Here is a 12,647-nt window from a genome sequence, read left to right as displayed (position 1 = left end):
GCCCATCTTTGCATGAAAAGTTCCCTTGGTATCTCTAATTTTCTTGAAGAGATCTCTTGTCTTTCCTATTCTGTTGTTCTCCTCTATTTTACTTCCTCATTGGTCACTGAGGAAGGCTTTCTTTATCTCTCTTTGCTATTCTTTGGAACTCTGCATTGAGATGGGTATATCTTTTCTTTTCTCTTCTCTTCTTTTCACAGCTATTTGTAAGGCCTCCTCAGACAGCCACTTTGCCTTCTGCATTACTTTTTCTTAGGGATGGTTTTGGTCACCACCTCCTGTACAATGTTATGAACCTCTGTCCTTAGTTCTTTGGGCATTTGTCTACCAGATCTAATCCCTTAAATCTATTCATCACCTCCACTGTATAATCATAAGCAATTTGATTTAGGTCATACCTGAATGGTCTAGTGGTTTTCCCTACTTTCTTCAATTTAAGCCTGAATTTTGCAATAAAGAGCTCATGATATGAGCCACAGTCAGCTCCAGTTTTGTTTGTTTGTTTGTTTGTTTGTTTGTTTTTTACTGACTGTAGAGAGCTTCTCCATATTTGGATGCAAAAAAATATAATCAATCTGATTTCAGTACTGATCATCTGGTGATATCCATTTATAGAGTAGTCTCTAGTGTTGTTAGAAGAGGGTGTTTGCTCTGACCAGTGTGTTCTCCTGGCAAAACTCTGTTAGCCTTTGCCGTGCTTCATTTTGTACTCCAAGACCAAACTTGCCTGTTACTCCAGGTATCTCTTGACTTCCCAATCCCCTATGATGAAAAAGACCTCTTTTTTTTTTTTGGTGTTAGTTCTAGAAGGTCTTATAGGTCTTCATACAATCATTCAGCTTCAGCTTCTTTGGCATTAGCATTGGGGGAATAGACTTGGATTACTGTAATTTTGAATGGTTTGCCTCAAAAATGAACCAAGATCATTCTATTGTTTTTGAGATTGCATCCAAGAACTGCATTTCAGACTCTCGTTTACTATGAGGGCTACTCCATTTCTGCTGAGGAATTCTTGCCCACAGGAGTAGATACAATGGTCATCTGAATCATTATTGAGAAGCAAATCCCAGCTATCCCATCATGTCATGTTTGTCCTAAAAAGAACCTGTATCTCTAAAAGACAGGACAGGTCACTTACTCCTAAGCAGCTGTGCCTTTCCCTCCCTCCCTCCCTTATACCTTCTTGTGTTTATTGACATCACAGTACTCTTCTCTCTGGCATTTTTTTATTCATTGTTTCTTAGTTTATTGTCTGTCTCTCTCTCCAGTCCCACCAATGTCAGGCCCTTGAGAGCAGGGCCTCTGTCTTCATTGTTTCCATTAAAAATCAAGGCCCTTTATAACAACTATATAAAGTACAACCCTCAAAAACTGTGAATCACAGTATTGTACATTGGTAACCTAGGAAATATTGTATATCAAGTGATCATAAATTAAATAAATAAATGAAAACATAAAACCTAAATACCAGAGCTCTACATAGTGCCTGGCACATGGTACATGTCGGAAGAGGAAAAAGAAGAAAAATTGCTTCTGCCCAAGTGTCAGCTCTGCTTCCAACAGCAAACAGAATGGGAAGGACAGTTGAGTGAACAAGTCTTCTGACTTTCTTCTCATGTGGTTTTCTTTTAGATAAAAATCCCATCTTTATGAATCAAGGAAAGTTAATTTGCCCAGGACATATATTTGAAAAGGCTGGACAGTAAGTATTTAGGGTTGGGAGGCCATTTGGGCCAAGAATGTAGGAAGTCATCTCTGCTGGGCAACACATGTCTTTCTCAGGACAGTTCAGGTCACCCTCTGCACCTGGCCTGGTTGGTGGTCCCTCAAGGAGCTCAGAGACCCACTCAGGCTCTGCTGAGGGCAGGATTTGGAAGATATGCAACCAGGGATGGTAACTTTGTTCCAGGAAGCTTTTCCAAGGGACTCCAACATACTTTGTACCTACAAAGAAGTCAGAATGGTGACACAATACAGCCATTCCTGGTCACTTAGTTCATGGCCAGGAGTACATCTGACCCCATTCAGGACTCCTCTTGTCTGATAACCTTCATTGCAGAGGCCAATCTCATGGTGCTTGGGGATAAACTCCCCTTAACCCTACAGATTGCTCTCTAGTTACCCTGATTGGCTGATGTTCAAAGTCATTACCATGAGAAGAACTGTGGGCTATGGACTGAGCCAAAAAACTGTCTCTTTGACCTGGTGGTTACCCTCTGCCTTTCTGTGCTTTAGGGAGGTTTTCATTGATTACAGCCTGAACAATGGTGTCAGCTTTGTTGGCGAAGACTTGAAAATTGTCAGCAAGGATTGTGTGAATGACAGGGTGGGACTGCGGGAACCTCAGTGGACTGCAGCTTGGGAAGAAGAAATGGAAGATGCAAACGCATCCTGGGAAGATGAGGTGAGGGGAGCAAATTCCTCAAGAAAGGCCAAGCAAGTAGCTAATGAGACAAGCATCTCTGGCAGCACCTCACTGCCAGATAGGTGCCCTCATCCCTTCACCAGGTTTGCAAAATTCACTGTAAACTCTTCTATAAGGGCACATAGATTGTAGGCATCTGTCCAGGCCTTGCAGATACTCTGCTCTTTCTGTGAACCATGTCATTGAAGGCCCTTCAAAGGGACCAATTCCAGCTCTAAGCAGACTCCAGAAACAGTGCTGAGGCTCTGCGTGCCCTGAACCCACCATGCCACCTCCCCTAACCCAGGGCTTGTGGTGGGGAGCTCAAGGCTCCAGCCTGGATTCCAGCTGAGGTGAGTTGGAGAGAGTTGGATACTGTGTACTAGGAAAACAGAGTCCAGGTGCTATGAGACCCTTGGCTCAAATCAAGGTGCAAGGCACAAGGATCTGGAGGGTGGGAGAGCTGTGGCCATGTCCACTCAGGGTGTGTCTTCACTGCATTGGTGCAGCAGCAGGCAGGGCTCTGAACCCACTCATGACCATCACAGCCCTGGCCTCCCAAGACTGTTTAGTGAACACTGGTGGTCACTTTGCAGAGGTCATCAGCCTTCCTTCTGCCTTTCCTCCTTTCTCATGCTCCTCCATTGTCCCTCTCTGCTAATTGGCTCTGACCTTTGCCCTCTGTTCCTGGGGAGTTTGCAGGACTGTGGGGAGGGCAGGGCTCAGCTCAGAAAGAGGAAACTGGAAACAAAGTGCTGTTCCCAGGGATCTGCTTTTCCCAGCTCTACAACATCCAGGCCGCTTAACCTTGGGCAGCCCAACTTGGGCGACAGAGCCTGTCAGCCTGGAGTGAGGTTCCTCTGGGGGGAGGGATGCTTGTGCCTAATGCCACTGCCCTTGTGTCCAGTCCCAGCTGGTGTGGGTTCTTGTAGCTGTGACAGTCCTCCTTTGTCTGTCTCCCCTGCACCCTGCATATCCTTGTCAATCTGAGACTGAACCTCCACTTTTTCCACCAGTCTTTCCACCTGACAGCTGTTTGTCCATAGGCGCATTGAGAAGAGAACTCTGAAGCTGCCTGTGTCTCTGGGCCCAACACAGGGTCACCCTCAGCCTGACTGGGCCTCTCCTTTCAGCCTCCCTGTTTCCTGGGCACAAGCTCTCTCTACCCCCTTCCCTTCTGCTTCCCTCCAGCACAGCCATTGATGTAGGGAAGAGCTGGACAATGCAGGCCCATGTATGCAGCACATGTACCCTTAGTTAAGAACAACAAGAGTACAGAACTCATCCCTTAAGCCCCCATGTGGACCTGACCTATACTGAACTATAACCCCTGTCTAACATGCTCAAGTACCCACTTACTTCCTCACCACAGATGTGAGACCGAGGCTCTAAGACAGAGAGTAGCTTTGCCTGAGGTTGCAAAGCTGAGAAATGGGGGAGAGAGGCTATGGCAAGATGAGTTGGGTGTCCTATCTCTGCTATTGCACCCCCACTCTCAGGGGCCCTGCAGCCTCCCTCTTACTCATCTGTGTATTGTAGTTTGTTGTGGTCCTCACAAAATCCTAGTGCTCTCAGCCAAAGCAGGTAGTGAGGGTTGGGCTGTCACTCCTTGGAGGACTGGGCTTTCTTGACAGGGCTCTGGGGAGAGCTTCTGAGCAGGGTCAGTGGTAGGGTATTTAGCCAAGGGCTGCACAGTGGCTCTCTGGGTACCAGCCATGATCTCTTAGCCCCACTCTGGTCCCTGTAGATGAAACAATCTGAGGAGAAGGAGACTTGTGAAGTCTAGTGTGGGAAATGCATATTGGGTACACAGGAATAAGTCACCCAAGTCAACCCCTGGTCTTTGGCATGTGTGCTCTCTACAGTATGAGCCTACAGAGCCTACAACTGTCCCAACAACTACCACGACAACCACAAAGCCTACCACTGTCACAACGAGGAGGACAACTACAACTACAACACCTACCACAGTCATGACAACAACACCAACAACCAGAATGACAACACAGAAGACTACCACAACACCTACCACAGTCAGGATAACGACGACAACAACAACAACACGGAAGACCACGCCTACCACAGTCAGGACAACAACAACAACACGGAAGACCACAACACCTACCACAGTCAGGAGGACAACAACAACAACAACACGGAAGACCACAACACCTACCACAGTCAGGACAACAACAACAACAAGAAAAACAACAACAACAACCACAACACGGAGGACCACAAGGCCTACCACAGTCAGGACAACAACAACAACACGGACAACCACAAGGCCTACCACAGTCAGGACAACAACAACAACAACAACACGGAAGACCACAACACCTACCACAGTCAGGACAACAACAACAACAAGAAAAACAACTACAACAACCACAACACGGAGGACCACAAGGCCTACCACAGTCAGGACAACAACAACAACACGGACAACCACAAGGCCTACCACAGTCAGGACAACAACAACAACAACAACACGGAAGACCACAACACCTACCACAGTCAGAACAACAACAACAACAAGAAAAACAACTACAACAACCACAACACGGAGGACCACAAGGCCTACCACAGTCAGGACAACAACAACAACACGGAGGACCACAAGGCCTACCACAGTCAGGACAACAACAACAACGCGGAGGACCACAAGGCCTACCACAGTCAGGACAACAACAACAACACGGAGGACCACAAGGCCTACCACAGTCAGGACAACAACAACAACGCGGAGGACCACAAGGCCTACCACAGTCAGGACAACAACAACAACACGGACAACCACAAGGCCTACCACAGTCAGGACAACAACAACAACAAGAAAAACAACAACAACAACCACAACACGGAGGACCACAAGGCCTTTCACAGTCAGGACAACAACAACAACAACATGGAGGCCCATAAGGCCTTTCACAGTCAGGACAACAACAACATGGAGGCCCATAAGGCCTTTCACAGTCAGGACAACAACAACATGGAGGCCCATAAGGCCTTTCACAGTCAGAACAACAACAACATGGAGGCCCATAAGGCCTTTCACAGTCAGGACAACAACAACATGGAGGCCCATAAGGCCTTTCACAGTCTGGACAAAAACAACAACATGGAGGCCCATAAGGCCTTTCACAGTCAGAACAACAACAACATGGAGGCCCATAAGGCCTTTCACAGTCAGGACAACAACAACATGGAGGCCCATAAGGCCTTTCACAGTCAGGACAACAACAACAACATGGAGGCCCATAAGGCCTTTCACAGTCTGGACAACAACAACAGCATGGAGGCCCATAAGGCCTTTCACAGTCAGAACAACAACAACATGGAGGCCCATAAGGCCTTTCACAGTCAGGACAACAACAACAACAACAACACGGAGGACCACAAGGCCTACCACAGTCAGGACAACAACAACAACAACTCGGAAGACCACAACGCCTACCACAGTCAGGACAACAACAACAACAACTCGGAAGACCACAACGCCTACCACAGTCAGGACAACAACAACAACAACAACTCGGAAGACCACAACGCCTACCACAGTCAGGACAACAACAACAACAACAACTCGGAAGACCACAACGCCTACCACAGTCAGGACAACAACAACAACAACAACTCGGAAGACCACAACGCCTACCACAGTCAGGACAACAACAACAACAACAACTCGGAAGACCACAATGCCTACCACAGTCAGGACAACAACAACAACAACAACTCGGAAGACCACAACGCCTACCACAGTCAGGACAACAACAACTCGGAAGACCACAACACCTACCACAGTCAGGACAACAACAACAACAACAACTCGGAAGACCACAACGCCTACCACAGTCAGGACAACAACAACAACAACAACTCGGAAGACCACAACACCTACCACAGTCAGGACAACAACAACAACAACAACAACTCGGAAGACCACAACACCTACCACAGTCAGGACGACAACAACAACAACAACTCGGAAGACTACAACGCCTACCACAGTCAGGACAACAACAACAACTCGGAAGACCACAACGCCTACCACAGTCAGGACAACAACAACAACAAGGACAACAAGGAAGACCACAACACCTACCACAGTCAGGACAGCAACAAAGAAAACAACCAGAACAACAACAAGGCCTACCACAGTTAGGACAACAACAACAAAGAAAACAACGACAAGGACAACAAGGATTACCACAATGCCGACCACTGTCAGGACATGCAGGATGACAACAACGATGATGACAACAACCACAATGACGACAACAATGGCCACAACAACCACAACGATGACAGTGACGACAATCCCTACCACTTTCACAAAGACAACAACCTCTGTGACTACAGTTGTCACCCAGCGACCAGTTCCCAGCAATCCTTTCTTGTATGCTACATTCATCCCCTCATTGATTGTGATCCCATTGATGCTTATCTGTATCTGCTGCTACAAGTGGGTGAGTGACCCCTACCCGAACAGCCCCTGTTCAGCCCTCCCCAACCCCCTGAGAAACCAGACACATGCCTGCCTCATGATGCTGCTCTTTGGCAGGCTACCATCAGCTTGGAGGCCCTCACACCAGCAAACAAGGCACAGACTCTGTCTTTCCATATCTGGGCATAGACACAGCCTGGGCATCTAGGGGCTGCCTGCCTCATGCTTTCACATTCAAAGGGAAGGGATCTATGGGCTGTCCCAGCCCTGGGGAGAAGGGACACTGGACCCTCTGAGACCAAGGCTACCCTACAGCAGTCAAGATTCTGAAGGATTCAGGTTTACCAAAGCCCCTGAAGTTTTTGCTTTTGGGGGAAGGAGAGGAGTCTGCAGGAGTGGCTGTGCCTTTGAAAACAGAATGGATCCCTGCCCATCTCTGGTGCATTCTGTCACTCTTTGATCAGTCTTCACTAATTCACCAGGATGTGCAGGGCCCTATGCTGGGCATAGAGGGGCAGAAATGAAGCACCCACCACACTTGCCCACAGGACCTCACTGTCTGGTGTCTCATCTGACATTAGTACCTGGGGGTGGGGGGCAGGCATTGAGGGTAAATGTCACCTTCAGAGGGTGTGACAGGTGCCCTGGTAATGAAAAGAATAGAGACTGGCTCCGGGGAAGAAGGGGAGACAGAGGGGATGGCCAGCTGGGTTTGCAAGAGCACAGGGCAGAGCTGGGTGAAGAAGAGGAAAAAGCAGAGCTGAGAAAGGACAAGCAAAGCAGCATAGAAACCAGGAGATCAGGTTTCTACAAAGAGCGAGAAGAGAGGAGAGAAAGCTTGGTGAGATGGAAATAGACCATCATCCCTGAGGGCTGTTAGGCTGGGGGAGGGCTCACGGGGATGAGGGATGGGGAGGAATGTGGGGAGTGTTCTTTTGTTTTCATATGATGTCAGGGCTACTGATGAAAACTTCCCGTTGGGGTCTTTACCAGGGATGAGGGGTTTTAGACTGTCCATCTCCCCCTGAGTCTACACAGAGGTATGAATTCCCATCGAAAATGAAGGAGCCTGAGGCTCAGGAAGGTAGCACTTGTTGGCCAAGTCACTCAGGCAATGTAGGCTGTAACCCCCAAACCCAAGTTTTGGCCCCTTACTGCTGCGGAAGAGGGTGCTTTCCTGTCTGCATGGCTGAGCCATAGTCCTTCATGCCCCATCCACCTTATTTATGTCTCTTTAACATCTTAGGTCATCAGGGAGCCACCATCAGTCCAAAGACCAGAAAAGGTAAGCGATGTGTTTGGTTCAGATGTTGTCAGCATGCCAGTTACACACACCGCTCTGTGCAGAGAGGCCTCTGCTGCCTATGGTGAGATGTCCTCTTGCAATCCTCTAATTCCCACCTACATGGGCAGAAAGAACTGGCAGAAAGAAGAGGGTGACAGAAGGAAGGGAAGGACCCTAGAGAGGATGTGAGACTCATAAATGTCACCCAGACAACACTGTTCCCCAACCCCCAACACAGCTGGATCCAGGGCCTTTAGCACTGAATTCAACAATGTGGGGTAGCCTGTTTCAGGAACAGCTATATTCTCTCCTGATTATCAATGGGCTTTTTGAAATTCCCAAAGGACTGTTTGTAAGATGGTCCTTTCCAGGACTCAGGTAAGTTCTGGGAAAGGATCCTCAGGTTTCAGGGACTTGGTCCCCCTCCCTGGGCTCTGATGTATGTTGGGCTTTGTTTCCTTGTTCTTCATCCCTGGCTCATTTCAGGGTGAGGGTCTTGGTGGGGTTGACCTTTGGGGACTGGGGGCTTAGGAGAGGGGAGGGAATCTTATTTGACCTTGAGGTGTGAGCCCAGATGAGCACACGGACAAAGCGTCAAGAAAGGATGCTGTGGCAGACTCAGGGTGGGGACCCAAACCAGGGCCTATAAGAAGCAGTTCGAGCCAGGGACTCATGTCCCAAGTCAGGGGGGACCTGGGTTTGAGATCTACTGGCAAGCAGGATCTCTGCCAGGGCTGGCATCAACACTGGCTGCAGTGTGCGGCCTGGGGAGGCTGGATCTGCCAGAGGTGGGTGAATGTAGCCCTGTCACCTGTTAATGCCACACCGTGGACAGCCTCCATCACATGGCACAGCCTCACACCCAGCTACTCCTATAAGGGCGGCCTCTGGGAACAAGGGAACAGGACAGAGTCTGTTGATCTTTGGAGAAGAGCCATTTTCATAAAATAAATGGGCTTGGTGTGTTTTTACATGGAGACTACTGTCTTACTGTGCCAGGTGCTGCTCATTTCTCCTTGATTCTCCAACAAACATTTGCTGAGTGGCCAGTACTTGACCAGAGAAGGCAATGGCAACCCATTCCAGTACTCTTGCCTGGGAAATCCCAGGGATGGGGGAGCCTGGTGGGCTGCTGTCTATGGGGTCACACAGAACTAGACATGACTGAAGTGACTTAGCAATAGCAGCAGCAGCAGCAGCAGTATTTGACAGGTGCCACGGCAACAGATGTCATGTGTCTGCATCCAGGAGCTATCAGATGAGAAAGCCGGCAATTATTTTATCTTTCTCACAGCCATGCCCTGTACAGACCACAGTGATCGTCTCCTGCTGTGAGTGCCAAGAAGACACAATAAGCCAGATGGAGGTGAGAAAGACCAATACTCGGGAAGAATGATCCCTCTCAAGGCTAGAGGTTTGGAGGAGCAGGGAGGCCAGATCGATCCACAAGGACTTGGGTCTAAAATATCTGGCTTGGATGGAGATGAGCTCTATAGGCTCTGGTCTCCCACCACTTGGTGACAGAGCAAATCCAGACGCTTTTCCCACCCTAGTGGCTCAGGGTGAGACAAAGAGTTGAATGCTCAGGTGCCCACTGCCTCCAGCTGTCCCAGCACCAGGGTCTCCCCTTGAACAGGCCCAGGATTCTGGATGTTGGTGGCTAACTCATAGCAGGCCTAGTTCTCACAGAGATTGTCATCAGCTCTGACAATGTCCTGAATTTCACCAGAGAGTGATCGGATGAGTGAAAAGAAACAATGACAAAGAACCACACACAAGCCAGGGAAGAAAAGCAAAAGAAAAGAAACTTTTGAGCCAAGATCCTACTACTGTTAAAATACCCATTAAAATAGCTGTGGGAAGTGCCCACAGCTCCTGTCTGCTCCGTGAGAGAGGCAAAGGCCTTACTGCATGTTCTTATGGCACCTGAGATGGGGTGACAGGAAACACCAGAGGAGGGAACCTGAGAACACTTCCTTCCCCTGGGTGACTGAGATCCCCGCTGGCAGGAGGCTGAGAGATGACAGGGAGGGCCCCAGGTGACAGGAAGAAAGAACCAGCATCTCTGGGTTCAGCTCTCCCCTCCCCACTCTGGTGCTGCCTCTGTCCCTGTGGGGTCCATTTCTTCCTCCTGGGAGCTTCAAATGGCAGCTGGAAGGCCAGCCCCACGTCTCCCCTGACATCACTGTGGGGGCCCAGGAAAGCCAGAGCTCACCTTCCAAGACGGAGGAAGTCACCTACCAGGGGCTTATTCCCACTCAGAGGACCGGCTCCACATCCTATCCCCACCAGGTCCACTTTCTGGCCTGTTCTTGCTTTTCCTCATCTTTCTCTTTCTCCCCACTGTCGGGACCCTTCCCCCTGAGCAGCAAGTGGGTCTCTTCCCTGCCTCTCCCTTTGTGCCCCCAAATGCAGGCCCTCTTCCCCCTCCTTCAATCTCCTGCCTGGTCCCCATGCCCACCATGTTTCTTCTTGAGGACCTCTCCTTGGCTACTGCATACCTCCTCCAACCTTTGACATTTGTTTTCTTTTTTTCCCCCAAAAGCAGCCCCAACATCTCCTCCTACACCTAAAGCACTGATTTGTTCCAGAATCCAGTTCAGTCTGTGACCCACAGAGTCCATCTCCCAACAAACAGAAAAGCTTTTCCAGCCCCCACCCCAGGTGAAGCCTGCAGTGCGGCCTCAGCCAGTGTCGGGGGACACAGCCCTGGGGACACGTGGGAGATGGAGGCGATGCTGCTCACCTGGAGGCAGCGTCTGTGCCTGTAGCTTCCTCACAACCACATCTGCTTTTCAGGGAAAACTGGATGTTTTTTATAACTTTCTTCAGCGCTGCAGCCTGGTGCCTTTGATGCAGTGTCCAACCAGGGACATGGTAAGCAGGACACAGGGATGCTGTCCGTGGGCTGGGGTCTTGGTTTTGCCCTTGAAAATTGTTCTCTGGGACTGTGAGTCAGAGAACCCTGTCCCAGAAACGCCCAAGGTGTAGAGACCTGGAGGTCATGAGCCTCCAGATGATTCTTCACATGGCACCCAAGCATTTCCCCTGCATCCCCATCAAGGATATTAGGGCTGTTGTTCTCCAGAACAATGCCCAGAACTTCTAAGCCTCAGTAAAAAGGGCTGAGAGGCCTATTGACCTTCTCTCCATTGTCCCTCCCCACTACCTACCCACCCCTATGGGACTGCTGGCTGCACCCCACCCATGAGACCCACCTGGGCTGGTCACTCGGTACCAGGAGTGGTGGAGGACAGGGTGACACCCCCTCTCCAGTGTTGTCTGGCCAACACTGGCCGCATTTACCAGGTCATAAAGATGTCTTCCTTACGTCAGTGTCTATGACAATGGGGAGAAGCCAAATCATTCCAGTTGTCGTTCTCCAAAATTAATAATAATGATGGATAATTTTGTTGCATCTTTTCTGTGGATCAGTTGCTAAACCAATAGTGTTTTCACTGCTTTAATCCTCCCAGTAACTGTATAGGTAGATACTACTATTATCCCAGCTTTACCAAAGGGGAACTGACCCACAGAGAGGTTGAGTGACTTGACCCAGGTCACAGAGGCTAGGAGGAACAAAACTGACCTTGAATTCTGAGCCTGGCCATTCTCACTACTCTGCCCCTCTTTCAGTTCAGTACTCATGGTCTCATGATGGTTACCCTCAAACCATCAGAGATCTGCCCTCCTCAGGCCTCCAGATTCAAAGAGGTACTGCTCCTGGTTCACCTGGGAAGCACCTGCCTGGGCATCGTATTTTTCAGTGTCCGCATGCACAGAACTTCTGTACTGGGCCAGGGGTCTGGAGGATGTTCTGGTTCCCGGGTCTGTAGTTAGGGCTGCACTGACTATATTCACTGAATCAGGCAAACACTATATTCACTGAATCAGGCAAACACTGGCTCTTGGTGGCTGGGTAGGTGGGTGTTTAGAAGCTCTGGACAGACCTGAAAGCCTCTGGACACTGTTGAGGACCCACCTAAGGCATGCTCACACCCAACAGAGACGTTGTCTGGTGACAGAGGTGTCAGGGTGCAGCTGGGCTCCTGGCTGTGGATCTGAATAGAGCTCTCAGTCCCAGCCTTGCTTTCACAGAAGCTCCATTCTCCACGTATATCTCGATAGCTCTCTGGAGACTTGAAAGTCATGAATGTATCAGTGAGCGCCTGCTTGGCCAGTTCAGAATCTGTGACACAGTGACATGTCACAAGCTAAGAAATAATTGATAAAAAGGAGTTGGTGATGTGAAAATCCAAAGTCCTTCCCAACAGAGGAAACATCCAGTACTTTTGCCCCGGGGCTGTTAGGCTTGGAGAATCAAAAGGCTGGAAATTGAGTACTGTCCTCATCAATCCAATGGTCAAGATATTCCCGGGTTGCCAGTGTCATCCTATGGTGTGTGGGGGACAGATGAGCACCAGCAGATCAGAGTGTCAAGGAGCACCAAATCCAGACTGCATGTGGTCCACACATGCACTGAGTCCTCCGGAGGTGAATGAATGAAT

At 49.4% G+C, this 12,647-nt stretch overlaps 2 protein-coding genes across 2 annotated transcripts in view; both read left to right on the top strand.

Moving 5' to 3' along the window:
- The window catches only part of LOC148775983 (anthrax toxin receptor-like), a 40,345-nt gene extending 35,964 nt beyond the window's left edge, over positions 1–4,381 (top strand). The window contains exons 11-12 of the mRNA XM_088842483.1: positions 1,633–1,702; positions 4,270–4,381. Of these exons, the coding sequence (XP_088698609.1) occupies positions 1,633–1,702; positions 4,270–4,381 (182 nt within the window). The remainder of the gene's footprint in view (positions 1–1,632; positions 1,703–4,269) is intronic.
- Positions 4,382–4,401: 20 nt separating this feature from the next.
- LOC148775982 (uncharacterized) lies at positions 4,402–6,884 on the top strand. The gene is given in 2 exon segments (XM_088841969.1): positions 4,402–4,437; positions 4,494–6,884. Coding segments are annotated over 2 exon segments (2,427 nt in total).
- The last annotated feature ends 5,763 nt before the right edge of the window (positions 6,885–12,647 follow it).

This window comes from Moschus berezovskii, chromosome 12 (genome assembly GCF_049115385.1).
Source record: "Moschus berezovskii isolate FMDL1 chromosome 12, NW_MosBer_1.0, whole genome shotgun sequence".
NCBI lineage: Eukaryota > Metazoa > Chordata > Mammalia > Artiodactyla > Moschidae > Moschus > Moschus berezovskii.
Note: the sequence above shows the minus strand (reverse complement) of the source record. Positions and strands in the feature narration are given on the sequence as shown.